Source organism: Neoarius graeffei, chromosome 4 (genome assembly GCF_027579695.1).
Source record: "Neoarius graeffei isolate fNeoGra1 chromosome 4, fNeoGra1.pri, whole genome shotgun sequence".
NCBI lineage: Eukaryota > Metazoa > Chordata > Actinopteri > Siluriformes > Ariidae > Neoarius > Neoarius graeffei.
In genome coordinates this window covers 7,825,887-7,846,013 of record NC_083572.1, presented here as the reverse complement: position 1 = coordinate 7,846,013, position 20,127 = coordinate 7,825,887, and the positions used below count along the sequence as shown (strand labels likewise).

General features: G+C 42.8%; 1 protein-coding gene across 3 annotated transcripts in view; it reads right to left on the bottom strand.

Moving 5' to 3' along the window:
* Nucleotides 1-20,127, bottom strand: part of cdk15 (cyclin-dependent kinase 15) — a 52,584-nt gene that overhangs the window by 3,041 nt on the left and 29,416 nt on the right. For 2 of the 3 annotated variants that reach the window (XM_060918115.1, XM_060918114.1), the window contains 9 exons: nucleotides 17,307-17,386; nucleotides 17,079-17,173; nucleotides 16,895-16,957; nucleotides 16,652-16,775; nucleotides 11,631-11,751; nucleotides 11,445-11,538; nucleotides 4,953-5,016; nucleotides 1,599-1,647; nucleotides 1,255-1,397 (listed from right to left, as the gene is read on the bottom strand). In XM_060918115.1, the coding sequence (XP_060774098.1) occupies nucleotides 1,255-1,397; nucleotides 1,599-1,647; nucleotides 4,953-5,016; nucleotides 11,445-11,538; nucleotides 11,631-11,751; nucleotides 16,652-16,775; nucleotides 16,895-16,957; nucleotides 17,079-17,173; nucleotides 17,307-17,386 (833 nt within the window). The remainder of the gene's footprint in view (nucleotides 1-1,254; nucleotides 1,398-1,598; nucleotides 1,648-4,952; nucleotides 5,017-11,444; nucleotides 11,539-11,630; nucleotides 11,752-16,651; nucleotides 16,776-16,894; nucleotides 16,958-17,078; nucleotides 17,174-17,306; nucleotides 17,387-20,127) is intronic. The other variant, XM_060918116.1, reaches the window with a different exon arrangement.

Sequence of the window (20,127 nt, the reverse complement as noted above, 5' to 3'; positions counted from 1 at the left end):
AGAGCTCAGCACTGCGTTTCCTCGTATCTCAATGTTTACACAGCACCGGATCAGATACGAACTGGGTTGAATACGTGGGCCCTGGCGGATTCAAGTTGTTCCGCCTGTGGAGTCGTTTCCCGGCGTTTTAATGTGAACGGACAGTGCATCCACGACGAAAACGAGACGGATACGGTCTAATGTAAACACCACCTCAGCTAGCATGATATTACACTCATCTTCGACTCTTCGACTTATTTAAATACGTTGCTGGTTTGGTGTAGGTGCTCATGAGCGGAGGTCGATTTTAAGTGATATACTGTATGTATGCGCATTTTGTTGTCACCCAATATACACACACTGGACATGTGCCAAACCGAAGCTTGCCAGCAGTTGCGCTTATAGATTTGTAGCTCGTTAGTGCGATTAGTTTCTACTCCATCTTGTCCAACACTGGCATAAAAATCTTTTCTCATCTCTATTGGTCAGTGTAGGCTCAGTTCACAGCATGGTGAATTTTTTTTTAGATTATAATGTATAATTGCTGTATATTATAACATCAGCTTGCCTGTTGTCCATTAACACAGATGAAATTAATTGAAATCAATGACAAGAAATGAGTTTTTGATGGATATCAAAAAGTCCTGGGGATCATACTGTTATATACTTGACAAACTTTGACATCTGTCCATTATTATAAATCAATTTCTTATAAACAGTTATTCTATTTCATGAATGACCCCTTCTCAGTCACGGTTCTCAGCTTTTTTGGTTTTCGTTTTCCCATGTGCATTTGTTTTGGTTCGATCTCCAGCCCTGTTCTGATATTGCTTGATTACCTTTATGTGTTCACCTGTACTGTTTCTCCTTAATCAGTTTAGTTCTTTATAACCTGCTGGTTCTCTTCTTCCTAGCGAAGTCTTGCCAATCGTATTGTGCATTTCTGAGCATCATTTCTTGTCTCCTGTTTTGTGGTTTTCCAACTAGTATCTGCATTCACATTTTTTGAGAATGGATTGCCCTTTTTTTCCCCACACTGCACACATGTGTAAGCTCCGCCCCCTCCCCTGTGCATTAAACTATGGCTATACAGTAATTCTTGCCCAAACCTAAGCGCACACCAAATAAATGCCCTTTCCTCGTGCCTCTTGACACACATTACATCTTTTCTCAGTACAGGGAAAGGTGGTACATTTACTGCTCCTGGAAATGGATAGAAATTAGCTTGGAAAGTGGCAGAGGAGTATTCCTTTAATGGTGTGAGGGAACACTCACTGTCTCGCAGCTGCATCACAGGCGGTGGAAGAGTGTTGAAGTAGGGATGGTGTAACGCATCCTGGGCTGAAATCCTTTCTTTGGGAATCATCGTCAACATCTGCTGCGCCAAGTCCTCCGTCTTATAGGGTAACTGTGCAAATCTGAGCCAACACACGCCCACACGCACACACATATACAGAGGCAAAGGTATGGGTCAGGCCTTTGCTTGGGAAGTTGCAGCTGGGGGTGCTGACTACACAAAGATCCCTCTGTTCTCTCTTGGAACGAACACAGATACGCACACACATGGGCGCACATGCGCGCACACACACACACACACGCACAAGCTAAACTGATATTACCTTTTCCAGACATCTCTGAATTGCTGGGGTTTGCAGGGCAGGAACCATTCTGTAAGAACACACACAAAATGCTCTCTCAGTGTTTGGAGAAAGCCGAAACCGGCGGCCTCCACCTCAGGCATCCTCGATTAAAAACCTCATTCCCCTTCTCCCGGGACGAGCGTGACCTTGCACGCCCTGGAACCCACACACTTGGCTGTGTCATGGACACATTCTCTCTCATGGCTCTCTTTCCTCTAGGTGAACGGCCACCCAGTCTCTCTGTCTTTCTTTCTCCGTCTCTCTCTGTCTCTCTCTCAAAGCTATACTGTGTTCACCTCATAGCACACCTGGTTGTGGTTGCGAGCCTGGCCTTGTGCCTGAGCCTGACTCAAACACTCAGAGAGAGATTGTGCCATACACACACCACACAGCATTACTGCCCTGTTCACAGCTTATATTCATTCTCAGTACGTGTTCATACAATACAATGGTGCCAGTTTATCTGCTTTTATCAATACACAATAGGCGTAAGCTTATTAATGTGAATGTATTGTGCTTTGTATCATTCAGATTCAGAAAAAAAAAACTCATGAATGTTCTTCAGGTTCTCTGGTTTCCTCCCACTTCCCAAAACATGCTGGTAGGAGGATTGGTGACTCTGAATTGCCCCTAAATTGTAAATATGTGTATGTGTGTGGTGCCTTGTGATAGATTGCTGTCCCGTTCATGGTGTTTTCCTGCATTCGGGTCCTGATTCTAGAAGTCTGCAAACCCTCAAAATTGAGAAAGTTTCATTGAAAGATTTCTTTCCGACTCCGGTGCAGCAGCAGCGGGGCGGACATTTTGACAGCCGGAATCTGATTACAGACTGAATTGATTGTATCCGTTTCACGACGTGACATAGCTAACAACTTGATCCAAGTGGACACTCACTGTGCGAGGAAATCACACATACAGTGGTGCTTGAAAGTTTGTGAACCCTTTAGAATTTTCTATATTTCTGCATACATATGACCGAAAACATCATCAGCTTTTCACACAAGTCCTAAAAGTAGATAAAGAGAAGCCAGTTAAACAAATGAGACAAAAATATTATACTTGGTCATTTATTTATTGAGGAAAATGATCCAATATTACATATCTGTGAGTGGCAAAAGTATGTGAACCTTTGCTTTCAGTATCTGGTGTGACCCCCTTGTGCAGCAATAACTGCAACTAAACGTTTCCGGTAACTGTTGATCAGTCCTGCACACCGGCTTGGAGGAATTTTAGCCCATTCCTCCGTACAGAACAGCTTCAACTCTGGGATGTTGATGGGTTTCCTCACATGAACTGCTCGCTTCAGGTCCTTCCACAACATTTCGATTGGATTAAGGTCAGGACTTTGACTTGGCCATTCCAAAACAGTAACTTTATTCTTCTTTAACCATTCTTTGGTAGAACGACTTTTGTGCTGAGGGTCGTTGTCTTGCTGCATGACCCACCTTCTCTTGAGATTCAGTTCATGGACAGATGTCCTGACATTTTCCTTTAGAATTCGCTGCTATAATTCAGAATTCATTGTTCCATCAACGATGGCAAGTCGTCCTGGCCCAGATGCAGCAAAACAGGCCCAAACTACCACCACCATGTTTCACAGATGGGATAAGGTTCTTATGCTGGAATGCAGTGTTTTCCTTTCTCTAAACATGACGCTTCTCATTTAAACCAAAAAGTTCTATTGTGGTCTCATCCGTCCACAAAACATTTTTCCAATAGCCTTCTGGCTTGTCCACATGATCTTTAGCAAACTGCAAACAAACAGCAACATTCTTTTTGGAGAGCAGTGGCTTTCTCCTTGCAACCCTGCCATGCACACCATTGTTGTTCAGTGTTCTCCTGATGGTGGACTCATGAACATGAACATTAGCCAATGTGAGAGAGGCCTTCAGTTGCTTAGAAGTTACCCTGGGGTCCTTTGTGACCTCGCCGATTATTACACGCCTTGCTCTTGGAGTGATCTTTGTTGGTAGACCACTCCTGGGGAGGGTAACAATGGTTTTGAATTTCCTCCATTTGTACACAATCTGTCTGACTGTGGATTGGTGGAGTCCAAACTCTTTAGAGATGGTTTTGTAACCTTTTCCAGCCTGATGAGCATCAACAACACTTTTTCTGAGGTCCTCAGAAATCTCCTTTGTTTGTGCCATGATACACTTCCAGAAACATGTGTTGTGAAGATCAGACTTTGATAGATCCCTGTTCTTTAAATAAAACAGGGTGCCCACTCACACCTGATTGTCATCCCATTGATTGAAAACACCTGACTCTAATTTCACCTTCAAATTAACTGCTAATCCTAGAGGTTCACATGCTTTTGCCACCCACAGATATGTCATATTGGATCATTTTCCTCAATAAATAAATGACCAATTATATTATTTTTGTCTAATTTGTTTAACTGGGTTCTCTTTATCTACTTTTAGGACTCGTGTGAAAATCTGATGATGTTTTCGGTCATATTTATGCAGAAGTATAGAAAATTCTAAAGGGTTCACAAACTTTCAAGCACCACTGTATATATGTATAATATCACCAGCTCAATGTGTGAAAATATCATGATCATAAATTTTAAACAGTGTGGTTTTTTGAGGAGCAACAACAAGCCAAATGTCTCCGCAAGGACAAACCTGTCAGATATTTCTATCATTGTTGGGACAACTGGTCCCCACAAAGACACACACACACACACACACTACAGTAAAGTTCTGACACAGCACCTGTGTCATCACTCTGCATTTTTGACTCATGTCTGCTTGCAGGAGAACTTAACCACCCTGTCACACACACCCTTCCCTGTTTCCAGTGTGTGAAGAAGTGTGTTTGTGTCTGACTCGGAAGTGTGAAGTTATGTTGTAACGTGTTAGCTTAGCACCTGTAGTGAGCGTCCATGCAACCACACACGCATACACACATGCATGTCTGCCAAGGGAGCTTCAGCAGCACTCTGTGAATTTTCTGCTGCAATAAGTGTGGGCAAATCTATATGTTTAATGCTAAAAGAGAATGGCAGACAGTACACACACACACACACACACACACACACACACAGGGATTGTTAAACCTTTTTAATATATAATCCAGTGATTTATCATTACGGGAAATAGCAATCTACATCAAACTCTCTCTCTCTCTCTCACACACACACACACACACACACACACACACACACACACACACACACACAAAGTTTAAAGCATGGCTGATTCAGACGACCAACTGTGCGAGGTGTGAGGCAGTAAAATGTAAAAATGAGCTTATCATTAACCCTTTCTAACACTTCAGGATGCGGGTGTAGGGCCGGAGAGCGGAACAGGACGTGTGCCTACTCACCCGCTTTATAGTTTGGCAGCTCGCTCACTCCTGGCCAGCTCTCCTCCGTGGGTACGCCGAGAACCTGGAGAGCGAATGAAGGTGGACAGGAAAGGAAATAAACAGGAGATTAAGTCCTGCTCTCACATCAGGCCACCAGTATTCGACAAATTTCTTATCTACCCTTTCATGAGTGTTATTAAAGGAATACTCTGGTGCATTTTCAATCCAGCCTCTCTTTACGACATCAGTAATGCATGTACGATTAACAACGACAAGGATTCGGACAAGTTTCCTTGTACTAAGAAAAGAACAGAAAGCCTGTTGGCTCAAGTGTCACTTATTAAGGAGGTTTAAGGGCAGCTGTCGAAGGAGTCAATTAGCGTTTGTGCAAAATGTCATTTTCTGGGGAAAAAAAAACCCCAACCCAGCCATGTTGATCTGGCTGGCAACAAGCGAACCAGCTAACCATGAAAAGTCAAGTATATTTTCCTTTTTTATATTTTGATTGACTGAAAGTAAATACTTGTACAGTGTATGTATACAGTAAAGCTCATTTAAAGGTAAGAAGTGCGACTTTGTTTACTGTTCATGCTGTGAGCGGCCATGTTGATTCAGCATCACTTGCTGAACTCAGGGTCAAGTTCTTGCTGCAGTTATAAGTTGAGAAGGTGTTTACTTTGTTTTTTCTCTTCATTAGGAGTTAAGAATTTAAAAATTTCTAACCAGGGCTCCGTTCTCTTTTTGCAATGCAGTCCATATTGTGTTGCGAGTTGTTCATGCTAAACCAGTAAAGTTAGGATGAGTGTGACTTGTGTACACTGTGTATTATGTACACAATGTACAAGTATGGCAGGCAGTCATGTAGAAAGCATGGTTGCCAAATTTAATGTTTTAAAAAAATAACTTTCCCCGAGTGCGGAGTTTGCATGTTCTCCCCGTGTCCGCGTGGGTTTCCTCCGGGTGCTCCGGTTTCCCCCACAGTCCAAAGACATGCAGGTTAGGTTAACTGGTGACTCTAAATTGACCGTAGGTGTGAATGTGAGTGTGAATGGTTGTCTGTGTCTATGTGTCAGCCCTGTGATGACCTGGCGACTTGTCCAGGGTGTACCCCGCCTTTCCCCCGTAGTCAGCTGGGATAGGCTCCAGCTTGCCTGCGACCCTGTAGAACAGGATAAAGCGGCTAGAGATAATGAGATGAGATGAGAACTGTCCCCGATGGCTGCACTTACACCTTAAGCAAAATGATATAATTCAGGACGTCATTATTTAAAATCAGTAATGCAGTTGTGAGATGAATAGCTTGGCACACCACAGTTTCATCGTCCTGAAAAATCCTTCTGGAAGGTAGTAAATAATCCAGCTTTCTGTCAGAGAAGGGTGGTGAAGATGGATGTAGGTGGAGAAGAGTTTTATTATAAAAACAGCAATCAGGCATACGGTCCAAAACGGCAAGCAGCAATCATAAACAGTAAACAGGCAATAGGTCGGGCGAGACACAAACAGACGGTCCCAGGCACAGACAAAAGCAGAATCAAAAAACAAGGAATAGGAATCAGGAAACCAGGAGAACAATATGAAAATATGGCTCGGTAATGTGTCGCTAAACAACTCAATACTTCGCACCTGCATGAGTCTTTAGCGTCCTTATGTAGGCGTGTTGATTGCAGCTTAATCCAACGAAGGTGTGTGTCATTCGTGGTGCCGCGCGAGAGTCAGTTCATAGTGCGCGCTGTCCAGAGCATGCATGAGAGTCAGTCTATTGGCGAGCGGGTGTGACCCTTCTCCGAACACTCGGCATGTAATGATATATCGTGCAATGATAAATTACGATACAAATTTATGATGATCCGAATTGATGAAATAAAAAATGAATTGCGATCATTATCAGGCTGAGTAATTTCTTAGTTTTTACTAGCTGTTGTTTAGATAGCAGAGGGCGCAATAACGTACATTGTTATTCATACAGGACACTTTTTCGGTGGAATAAAAACAAGTGCTCTAATCCCATCTAGCAGGTTTCATTCATTTGGTTCAATAGCATGCAATATTGTTAGCATATTGCTTAACCTACATGTATTAAGTCACTCTACCCAATGGAGAATGAGCGTTGAATATGGTTTACAATATTGCATGGGTGTCAAGACAACGTGACGTCACATGTCGGAAATGTAAAACTTCCATGCTAGTGAGAGACTGTGACAATTCCTAAACAAACATGGCCGCCAGGTTTGCTTTGCTAAATACGGAAGATTTTGAGAGAATTTTGAAACCGAAAGACGCGTTGAACAACCGAAAGGAATATGTATGTCTAATAATAATACTATTGGCTGGCTTTTTTCATGGTATATCAGATATATTCCATTCAGCTACTCGTCTTCAACTTGTTCAATATCATGCTAGCTGAATGGAATATATCTGATATACCACAAAAAAAAGCCAGCCAATATTATTTAAATAGTGGGAATGCGCGTGACTTCACCTGAGACGGAAGTAACACAGCTCTAATGCTGTGAAAACACACTAAAACAGATCTAAAATAGGAAAGAGCTGCTGTGTGACTGTGTACAAATAGATTAAACAAGAAATCAGAGCTGCTTTTTTTTACAGACTGCTAAAACATAAAGAAAAGAGAAGCAAATGGAGGTAGTATAAAGGCTTAGAAAAGCTCATCTCATCTCATCTCATTATCTCTAGCCGCTTTATCCTTCTACAGGGTCGCAGGCAAGCTGGAGCCTATCCCAGCTGACTACGGGCGAAAGGCGGGGTACACCCTGGACAAGTCGCCAGGTCATCACAGGGCTGACACATAGACACAGACAACCATTCACACTCACATTCACGGTCAATTTAGAGTCACCAGTTAACCTAACCTGCATGTCTTTGGACTGTGGGGGGAAACCGGAGCACCCGGAGGAAACCCACGCGGACACGGGGAGAACATGCAAACTCCGCACAGAAAGGCCCTCGCCGGCCACGGGGCTTGAACCTGGACCTTCTTGCTGTGAGGCAACAGCGCTAACCACTACACCACCGTGCCGCCCCCAATTTATTATTAACTTTTTAAATTTTAGAATAAAAGAAATATTTTAGTGAATAGGCTATTATATTTTACCCCAACATTTACAAATGTTTGTCAATAATTATTGTTGGTTATTTAAAAAAATGAAAAAAAAAATTCTTTTACAAAATTAATATTTGAGTTTAAAAAAAGGGCAGCACGGTGGTGTAGTGGTTAGCGCTGTCGCCTCACAGAAAGAAGGTCCTGGGTTCGAGCCCCGGGGCCAGCGAGGGCCTTTCTGTGCGGAGTTTGCATGTTCTCCCCGTGTCCGCATGGGTTTCCTTCGGGTGCTCCGGTTTCCCCCACAGTCCAAAGACATGCAGGTTAGGTTAACTGGTGACTCTAAATTGACCGTGAGTGTGAATGGTTGTCTGTGTCTATGTGTCAGCCCTGTGATGACCTGGCGACTTGTCCAGGGTGTACCCCGCCTTTCGCCCGTAGTCAGCTGGGATAGGCTCCAGCTTGCCTGCGACCCTGTAGAAGGATAAAGCGGCTAGAGATAATGAGATGAGATGAGTTTAAAAAAAAGTAGGAAATACAGTGCATGTTTCTTGTTTTTTGGTAATAAAATTTTCTTCATTGTTGTTTTTTCAACAATATTGTGGGAAAATCTACTCGTGAACCCGATATCATTAACCAAATTCACTTGTGAATTCAGTGAATTGTTACGTGCCTACCAAACACACAAACTCAGACTTTTTAAAAAGAAAAAAAAATGATGGTCCAAATGCTTCAATTATAAAAGTCTGAGAGAGAGAGAGAGAGAGAGAGAGAGAGAGAGAGACTCAAGAGAAAATCGTATGAAAGCTATTAGCTTTGTACTTTTATCCAACAAATTCTTCCTGATGAAACAGCAGTTCCAGCTCTGAAGGGACAATCCAGATTTAGAGTGGAACAATTCCTGCAAATGTATGTATCAAAAAAAAAAGTGATTTGCACAATTTTTTTTGCCCCTACAACTGCCCTTAGATCTCCATTATACAACCCCGATTCCAAAAAAGTTGGGACAAAGTACAAATTGTAAATAAAAACGGAATGCAATGATGTGGAAGTTTCAAAATTCCATATTTTATTCAGAATAGAACATAGATGACATATGAAATGTTTAAACTGAGAAAATGTATCATTTAAAGAGAAAAATTAGGTGATTTTAAATTTCACGACAACAACACATCTCAAAAAAGTTGGGACAAGGCCATGTTTACCACTGTGAGACATCCCCTTTTCTCTTTACAACAGTCTGTAAACGTCTGGCGACTGAGGAGACAAGTTGCTCAAGTTTAGGGATAGGAATGTTAACCCATTCTTGTCTAATGTAGGATTCTAGTTGCTCAACTGTCTTAGGTCTTTTTTGTTGTATCTTCCGTTTTATGATGCGCCAAATGTTTTCTATGGGTGAAAGATCTGGACTGCAGGCTGGCCAGTTCAGTACCCGGACCCTTCTTCTACGCAGCCATGATGCTGTAATTGATGCAGTATGTGGTTTGGCTTTGTCATGTTGGAAAATGCAAGGTCTTCCCTGAAAGAGACATCATCTGGATGGGAGCATATGTTGCTCTAGAACCTGGATATACCTTTCAGCATTGATGGTGTCTTTCCAGATGTGTAAGCTCCCCATGCCACACGCACTAATGCAACCCCATACCATCAGAGATGCAGGCTTCTGAACTGAACGCTGACAACAACTCGGGTCGTCCTTCTCCTCTTTAGTCCGAATGACACGGCGTCCCTGATTTCCATAAAGAACTTCAAATTTTGATTCGTCTGACCACAGAACAGTTTTCCACTTTGCCACAGTCTATTTTAAATGAGCCTTGGCCCAGAGAAGACGTCTGCGCTTCTGGATCGTGTTTAGATACGGCTTCTTCTTTGAACTATAGAGTTTTAGCTGGCAACGGCGGATGGCACGGTGAATTGTGTTCACAGATAATGTTCTCTGGAAATATTCCTGAGCCCATTTTGTGATTTCCAATACAGAAGCATGCCTGTATGTGATGCAGTGCCGTCTAAGGGCCCGAAGATCACGGGCACCCAGTATGGTTTTCCGGCCTTGACCCTTACGCACAGAGATTCTTCCAGATTCTCTGAATCTTTTGATGATATTATGCACTGTAGATGATGATATGTTCAAACTCTTTGCAATTTTACACTGTCGAACTCCTTTCTGATATTGCTCCACTATTTGTCGGCGCAGAATTAGGGGGATTGGTGATCCTCTTCCCATCTTTACTTCTGAGAGCCGCTGCCACTCCAAGGCCAAGTTTACATTAGACCGTATCTGTCTCGTTTTCTTCGCGGATGCACTGTCCGTTTACATTAAACCGCCTGGAAACGCCGGGAAACGGGAATCCGCCAGCGTCCACGTATTCAATCTAGATCGTGTCAGCTCCGGTGCTGTGTAAACATTGAGATACGCGGATACGCTGTGCTGAGCTCTAGGTGGCATCGTCATTGGACGTCACTGTGACATCCACCTTCCTGATTCGCTGGCGTTGGTCATGTGACACGACTGCTGAAAAATGGCGCGGACTTCCACCTTGTATCACCTTTCATTAAAGAGTATAAAAGTATGAAAATACTGCAAATACTGATGCAAATACTGCCCATTGTGTAGTTATGATTGTCTTTAGGCTTGCCATCCTTCCACTTGCAAGTGGTAAGTGATATGCGCTGGGATCACACACACAGCGGCTCAGTCCCGAATCACAGCTTGTGCACTTCATTCGCGCGCTCTGTGAGCTGCGCAGGGCAGGAGTGCGCACCCTCCAGAGGGCACTCGCTGTTCAGGGCGGAGTGATTTGGAGCGCAGGATGCCTGCGGAGCCGAGCGTTTCCGTGTATTGGTGTTGCTGTGTGCACGCAAATCGTGTATTGGTGTTGCTGTGTGCACACTAATCGTTTTAAAAATGTTAATCTGATGATCCGCTGATACGGTCTAATGTAAACATGGGCCAAGATGCTCTTTTTATACCCAGTCATGTTAACGATCTATTGCCAGTTGACCTAATGAGTTGCAATTTGGTCCTCCAGCTGTTCCTTTTTTGTACCTTTAACTTTTCCAGCCTCTTATTGCCCCTGTCCCAACTTTTTTGAGATGTGTTGCTGTCATGAAATTTCAAATGAGCCAATATTTGGCATGAAATTTCAAAATGTCTCACTTTCGACATTTGATATGTTGTCTATGTTCTACTGTGAATACAATATCAGTTTTTGAGATTTGTAAATTATTGCATTCCGTTTTTATTTACAATTTGCACTTTGTCCCAACTTTTTTGGAATCGGGGTTGTATGTGAGTCTGCTTCTCTTCTTAGTGCAGGGAAAACCTGTTGAAATTCTTGTTACGAAGAGTAGAGATTAAGCTGAAACATTCTGGAGTATTCCTTTAATGATGCTATTAATTGCTTGGGGTTTTTTTTGTTTTTTTTTTGCAAATACACATAATATACACTTACTCTCCAGATTTTCACCAACTGTTCAAAAACATCAGCCATGCCAGGGAACGCTGGCACCCCCTGTAGCATCTCGATGAAAATGCACCCTGCTCCCCTACAAGCACAGAGCAACCGCTGTGATTTCCAAGTTTGCACACTCAGATGGACATGTGTCATATTCACATAGTATGCGTTTGACCTTCTCACCAGATATCCAGTGCTGTCGAATAATCTGTAGAGCCCAAGAGAACATCAGGTGGTCTGTACCACAGGGTCACGACTTCTGCGGAGTACGTCTGACACGGGATCGACTTGGACCTGGCTAGACCTTCGGGAATTCAAAACCAGGGATTAGAAACACTACAAGGAAAGGAACGAAAGCCAATGATATTTTTCATCGAACCCAATCAAAAATACAAAAATGATGTTTTAAAATGTGTGTAACTGGTTAATAATATTATTTTTCCATTTATGCAAGTATCCAATCAACCAATCACACAGACAGAAGCACAGTGTACCGCAAAGTGATGCAGGTACAGGTGAAGCACTTTAGTTTATTCACGTCAAACATCAGAATGCATTGGGGGGAAAATTAACATGAAAAACACTGGTCTTTTTCAAATCTTTAACTATCCAGTTTTGGTGAACCTGTGCCCACTGTAGCACCCGATTCCTGTTCTTGGATGACACGAGTATCAACTGATGTGGTCTTCTGATGCTTTTCTGCTCACCATGGGTGTCAAGAGTGCTTATTTGAGTTCTAGTAGCCTTCCTATGTTTAAAAAAAAAGCCATTTCTGGATAAAATTCTGTTTAGAAAGTGTTGTGTGTGGAAATACCAGGAGATCAATCGTTTCTGCAATCCTCAAACGAACGTGTCAATGTTAAAGCCACTGAGATCATATTTCTTCTCCATTCTGAAGTTTGACTTATTGAGTCAAACGCTACGTTCACACTGCAAGGCTTAATGCTCAATTCCGATTTTTTTGTGAGGTCGTTCACATTAACAAATATATGCGACTTGTATGTGATCCTCAGTATGAACGAAAAGCGACCTAAAAGTGTTCCGCATGCGCACTGCAGGATACGACGACGTCACACGCAGTGAGCATGGCCAGTGTTTACGGAAGTAAAACCGCCCGGTTGCGGTATGACCCATCCAATCTAGCTTGAATAGCTGCATCCCCCCAAATGGAAATCAGCTCCCTAACCTCTGCGTCCTTCCATTGAGAAGATTCAGAACCTTCACAGCCCGAAGCGTCCCTCGCATTGATGTCATGCGCAGGGGCGCAGATACGTTTTTTGAACTGGGGGGGACAAAAAACTGGGGGGGGGGACAAAGCTGCCAGCAAACCAACCCCAACCCCGATATGCCTGTCAAACTTGTTGTTAGTAACCATAGCAACCAAGCTCGAGCTCGCAACCTGTGCAGTCTGCGCAGCTCAACCAACCGAATATCAGTCTTTGTTTTGTTTTATGTGAGTTGTTGCAACTATGTATACACTGCTGTGCACCTCAATAAACCGAATGGTAATTAGTCTTTTGATTTTTCCGTGAGGTTTGCCTTATGCAAAGAAAGACAGCATAGATGTTTTTTCCTCCCTATAAGTGGGGGGGACCGAACGAGGTGAATTTAAATATGACTCGTCCCCCCCTCTATCTGCGCCCGTGATTATGCGCCATGTTGTTGTAACTTTTTTGAGAGACCCGCCGCCTACTTCAGCGCAGAATAGTGACGTTTGTGGCTTGTTGATGATGTGTAAGTCGGATGAATGCGACCTGGCGGTTCAGACTGAAGTCGCATATGAGAAGAGCGGATAGGAATCGGAATTAGCACCACATATCCAAACGGCCTGGGTCGGATTTGAAAAAATCGGATCTGTGTCGTTCATATTGTCAATAAAAGATCGGATACAGGTCACATATGGGCGAAAAGATCGGATTTGAGTCACTTCAGCCTGCAGTGTGAACGTAGCCAAAGTCAAAGTCCTTCTCGCGCCAGAATCTGGTCTTCCCAGGCAGTCTCCTGTCCCAGTACTAACCAACTCTTTAAGGCGTATGGGTGCGGCGCCAATCTCCGTTTCGATAGCCCTCGGCCTCTGGCCTATACAGCTCGGGTTACATGGTTAACCGTGAGAGTTTGACTTCCCTACTCACATCTGTATTGCAGCATGCCTTGCCAGCAGAGGTGGACAGTAACGGAGTACATTTATTGAGTTCTGTACTTAAGTACACTTTTTGAGTATCTGTACTTTATTTGAGTATTTTTTTTTGGGAAACTTATGACTTTAACTTCACTACATTTGAAAGACAAATATCGTACTTTTCACTTCACAACATTTCTATCAAGGTCCTCATTACTCGTTACTATGAAGCGGCTTTGAAAGTGGATGTTTTTTCTTTTCTTTTCTTTTCGTTTCTAAAACGTGATTGGTTTTTTCGCAGGTGACACTGAGACAGCCGATCAGTAATCACTAGGGTCACGTCACGTCCATAGACTGGATAAAATCAAGTTCAGTGATTTCTCAGCAGCATTATTTGAACATGATCAGTTGATGGCAAAATGGAAGGAGGCGGTTCTTCTGGAGAATGAATGCACCCATGGCCCATGAACCCATGTTTGAGTTTTCTGAAAGGATTAAATATGCGTTTCGTTTTAAATGTTTGCTTTTTTTGCCGAAAACGAACCACATTACGGCCTATAAAACCTCGCCTTCCAACCTGCAGAAGCATATAAATGTTTTATTCCAAGAGAAAGCTTGCAATGAAGTTGTCTGTGCTTTTAGAACTAGTGATAACGTCGCAATAGCTATGCAGTCTGGTTAGTCAAATGACTTTCTGTGGATTTGCCCGCCAAGTTGCCGTAGCCTTGTCCATGGCTAACGTTAACACACAGCTAGTTAACTTGGACACTGTTAGTTAGCATGTAAAAACGGAGTTACGCTAACATGAATAACGTTAACTTATCTGAAGTCCTTTCAGAAATATGTTTTAGCATAATCTTGCCAAATAAACAGTAGCATTAGCTACCCAATACAGTGGTGCTTGAAAGTTTGTGAACCCTTTAGAATTTTCTATATTTCTACATAAATATGACCTAAAACAACATCAGATTTTCACACAAGTCCTAAAAGTAGATAAAGAGAACCCAGTTAAACAAATGAGACAAAAATATTATACTTGGTCATTTATTTATTGAGGAAAATGATCCAATATTACATCTCTGTGAGTGGCAAAAGTATGTGAACCTCTAGGAGTAGCAGTTAATTTGAAGGTGAAATTAGAGTCAGGTGGTTTCAATCAATGGGATGACAATCAGGTGTGAGTGGGCACCCTGTTTTATTTAAAGAACAGGGCTCTATCAAAGTCTGATCTTCACAACACATGTTTGTGGAAGTGTATCATGGCACGAACAAAGGAGATTTCTGAGGACCTCAGAAAAAGCGTTGTTGATGCTCATCAGGCTGGAAAAGGTTACAAAACCATCTCTAAAGATTTTGGACTCCACCAATCCACAGTCAGACAGATTGTGTACAAATGGAGGAAATTCAAGACCATTGTTACCCTCCCCAGGAGTGGTCGACCAACAAAGATCACTCCAAGAGCAAGGCATGTAATAGTCAGCGAGGTCACAAAGGACCCCAGGGTAACTTCTAAGCAACTGAAGGCCTCTCTCACATTGGCTAATTTTAATGTTCATGAGTCCACCATCAGGAGAACACTGAACAACAATGGGGTGCATGGCAGGTTTGCAAGGAGAAAGCCACTGCTCTCCAAAAAGAACATTGCTGCTCATCTACAGTTTGCTAAAGATCACATGGACAAGCCAGAAGGCTATTGGAAAAATGTTTTGTGGACAGATGAGACCAAAATAGAATTTTTTGGTTTAAATGAGAAGCGTTATGTTTGGAGAAAGGAAAATGCTGCATTCCAGCATAAGACCCTTATCCCATCTGTGAAACATGGTGGTGGCAGTATCATGGTTTGGGCCTGTTTTGCTGCATCTGCGCCAGGACGGCTTGCCATCATTGATGGAACAATGAATTCTGAATTATACCAGCGAATTCTAAAGGAAAATGGCAGGACATCTGTCCATGAACTGAATCTCAAGAGAAGGTGGGTCATGCAGCAAGACAACGACCCTAAGCACACAAGTCGTTCTACCAAAGAATGGTTAAAGAAGAATAAAGTTAATGTTTTGGAATGGCCAAGTCAAAGTCCTGACCTTAATCCAATCGAAATGTTGTGGAAGGACCTGAAGCAAGCAGTTCATGTGAGGAAACCCACCAACATCCCAGAGTTGAAGCTGTTCTGTACGGAGGAATGGGCTAAAATTCCTCCAACCCGGTGTGCAGGACTGATCAACAGTTACCGGAAACGTTTAGTTGCAGTTATTGCTGCACAAGGGGGTCACACCAGATACTGAAAGCAAAGCTTCACAAACTTTTGCCACTCACAGATATGTAATATTACATCATTTTCCTCAATAAATAAATGACCAAGTATAATATTTTATGTCTCATTTCTTTAACTGGGTTCTCTTTATCTACTTTTAGGACTTGTGCGAAAATCTGATGATGTTTTAGGTCATATTTATGCAGAAATATAGAAAATTCTAAAGGGTTCACAAACTTTCAAGCACCACTGTATGATTTTGAGTTTGAAAAGAATTTGCTAGCATGTCAGGTGGCGTTTCACTGAGTAGCTAGCTTAACGTTAAACCACCATGATGGCACAGCACGCGTTCATTTTGTGAATTCACATTTCTGTCTTTGGTAACGGCATTAGGTTTTGTCAGCGTTGTGGCAATAATACAACAATGCGTTGACAGAAAATGTACTTTTAATACTTAAGTATTTTTAAAAGCAAGTACTTCAGTACTTTAACTTAAATAAAAAATTGACTGGACAACTTTCAGTTGTATCGGAGTAACACTTGACCAGTGGGATCTGTACTTTGACTTAAGTAATGAGGTTGGGTACTTTGACCGCCTCTGCTTGCCAGACGGTAGTCGGTACCATTTTTATGATGGTCTTTGGTATGACCTGACCACAAATAGAACTCGTGATCTGCTGGTCGAGAGACGGACACGCTAAGTTTGACCTGTAGCTGCATGATTTTCTACACTGCGTTGGAGCCACGTGATTGGAAGATTGCATGAATGAGCAGGTGGACAGGACTGAAGAGAAACAAAGCACAATTTAATTTTGATGTGTTTCAGAAACCCACCAAAGTCAGCCAGTTTGAGCTCGCCAAGGTAGCTGATGAGCAGGTTCTGAGGTTTAAGATCCCGATGTAGAATCCTCCTGCTATGGATATACGATAAACCTCGCAACAGCTGGAACATGAAGATCTGTCAGAGAGAGAAAGAGAAAGAGAGAGAGAGAGATGGACAGTATTTCCTTTCCTTTCCTTTCCCTTCCTTTGATTTGCTTTGAACTGAAGCAACATGAAGCCAAATGATCTTCTTACACGAACATTCCATGGATGAAGTCCTCCTGGATGCTGGATCATATACTGAGCCAAGTCTGTTTGCTGTACAAGTGAGACATATGATGATTATTTAAAAACAAGCCCCAGAGCTAGCTTTCTAAAGGCTTTAGTTATCCATGAAGCTTTAGGGAAGTGAGAGAACATGGCAGTGGTTTGCACTCACCACATACTCGAAGACGAAGGTGAGGGACTCGCGTGTATGGATGATGTCATGGAGCAGGACGATGTTGGCGTGCTTGAGGCCTTTTAACAGTGATGCTGGGGACAGAAAACACAAACGTACTTTTGAGAATGTTAGATTTTCAATCCAGATGTATTACATGGACAAGAGGCAGCTGATGATAACAGATTAATAAACGGTAAGGGTTTTTTATTTTTATTTTTTTTTTACCCTCCCTGATTGCAGTGAATGGAACACCCTCCTCTGTTTTCATTCGGATCACCTTCAGCGCCACCAAGTGCCCATTTATCCTTACAACAGAACAACATAAAATATACTTAGCATCTGCTGAAAACGTGCTCTAACATACAGTACTGTGCAAAAGTCTCAGGCACCCTTTTTTTCATACAAACTTTGCTACAGATTTCTATTTTATGACTTCTACATTGGCGGCACGGTGGTGTAGTGGTTAGCGCTGTTGCCTCACAGCAAGAAGGTCCAGGGTCGAGCCCCGTTGCCGGCGAGGGCCTTTCTGTGCGGAGTTTGCATGTTCTCCCCGTGTCCGTGTGGGTTTCCTCCGGGTGCTCCGGTTTCCCCTACAGTCCAAAGACATGCAGGTTAGGTTAACTGGTGACTCTAAATTGACCGTAGGTGTGAATGTGAGTGTGAATGGTTGTCTGTGTCTATGTGTCAGCCCTGTGATGACCTGGCGACTTGTCCAGGGTGTACCCCGCCTTTCGCCCGTAGTCAGCCGGGATAGACTCCAGCTTGCCTGCGACCTTGTAGAACAGGATAAAGCGGCTAGAGATGATGAGATGAGATGAGACTTCTACATTGAGTCAAAACATTGCAAAAACATTTTAGAGTCCAAACGTTCGTTTTCCAGCACAAAATTAAACGTTACAGAAAAAAGGTTGTATCTGAGCAGCGTGTTCCATAAGACAGGACTTTTTCAGATTAAAAAAGAAACCATAATGAAGGCTACTGGGTTTTGGTGCAAAATTAAGAAGCGAGTGTGAAAGTCAAAGTGCCCAGAAGAACTGTGGCTGGTTCTGCAAGATGCTCAGTAGAACCTACAGCTCATTTCCTTCAGGCATGTCGTACTCTAGTCCAGGACTTGTGCCCTAATTTTAAGGACTCGTGACTCAACTTGGACTTGAGTACTGATGACTCGGACTCGCGCATTAACTGCATTCGGACTCGTAAATTGGAGACGAGGACTCGGATTTTCTCTTTATTTTTTTTGTAACATGCCATAATAATTTGGCATAAGATATTTATATCTACGTTAATTTTTATACTAATTTTGTCCAAGAGAATGCACAATCACCTGTTCATACGTCATGTTGAGGAACAAACTAACGTTAACGGCGCTAAAATGCCTGGAAAGAACGCCCCTAGGATTGTCCGCTTTGCTTATACAGACTTCTCATGTAGTGGGAAAAAATGCCCTGCTATGTGTTCCATTATGCAGAACTATCGAGGAGACGACGGGGACAACCTCGGACTTCAGTAGTCATTTGGCGAGACTCCACCCAGTTGAGGAAGTGACACACTATGTTCATTGCTCTGTTGATAGTGGGCGGGGTTTGCTTGCTGAGTGATGAACTAGCTAGTGTTAACCCTCTCTCATGTTATTTGCCCTGTTGATAGTGGGCGGGGCTTGCTGAGCGATGAACAAATTTTTTTTATCTGTAGCCTGTTAACTAAAATGGTGCAGTCGAGCAGGAACGTTAGTCCAACACACAGTACGTTTACATGCACATAGAGAAAATCGAATTTCTGCCATAGCTTGACTGAAATCGAAGTTCTAAATGGCATGGAAACACCTTAGCTCGGCTGAAATCGAACCGAACTGGATTTCTCGTAATCGAGCTACGCGACCTAGATTATGCGATTGTAGCCGAGCTACTTAGTGCATGTAACCCTATCGAGCTACGTAGTCGAGCTACTTACTTCAGCACTGCCCCTTCCGGAAGTGAGGAGTGACGAGACCACAAGCGGGAAACACAACAGCCTCGGTCGGCATGACAACAGTAGTAGTAGCGAGCAGCAGAAGAGGTCAGGAGGAACAAGGAGAACGAACGAACGAACGAAGAAGAGAAAATGGCGAGCAGAAACGTGCACTTCTGGAGCAATGAGGAGACAGAGTTCATGCTCATTCAGCTTAAGGAGTTGAATATATTAAAATGCATGAACACGGAACTGATAACTTTGTTTATACTCTTGAATAGCTCTTCTTCATGACGACAACCGGAAGTGTACCAACACGATGGGGCGTGTAGCGCCACCTGTGGCTCGGGTGCACAATGTACCTCACACAATAGCTCGATTTCCTTGTGTGCATGTAGGATTGGATTTCTCTGGCACCCCTGCTGGGACCCTTAGCTCGAGTACCGACAGTAGCTCGATTTGGATGTGCATGTAAACGCACTGACAGTAGCAGAGACGCTTTCATATAAAGGCAGCAACAGCCAGCGGCAAATGGTGCCGTTGGAGTCTTGTTCTCGGACTCGGCTCGAAATTTTCTTTCATGACTTGGACTTGAACACTGGGGACTCGAGACTGGACTCGGATTCGGGGTTAAGTGACTCGACTACAGCACTGATTTCCTATAAAACTGCACTCATTGTACCTGAGACTACTATTTTTTTTTTTAAAGCAAAGGGTCGTCTCACACCAAATATCGACTTTGTTTCATTTATTACGGTTTACTGCTTAATAGTATTTTTTTTTAAATGTTGAAACATTTCATTTCATTATTTTTAAGCCATTTTTGCTCTATAGCATTTCTTTACATGTGCCTAAGACTTTTGCACAGTAGTACTCTGTATTTACATATTTATAGATTTATATATATACACCCATCCTGCTGGAAAAAAAAAATTACAGGTTAGATCCTTAAGCAAAGAATAAAAGACTTAGGGATGTGCTGTGAGAGGAAAATAATCAGATGGGATGGTGTGATGTTGCGATACCGTAAAGGGTTACTGATACTACCCTGAAGTTGATTATTTTCCAATAACAGAATACCAATACCGAAGTGTTTTAT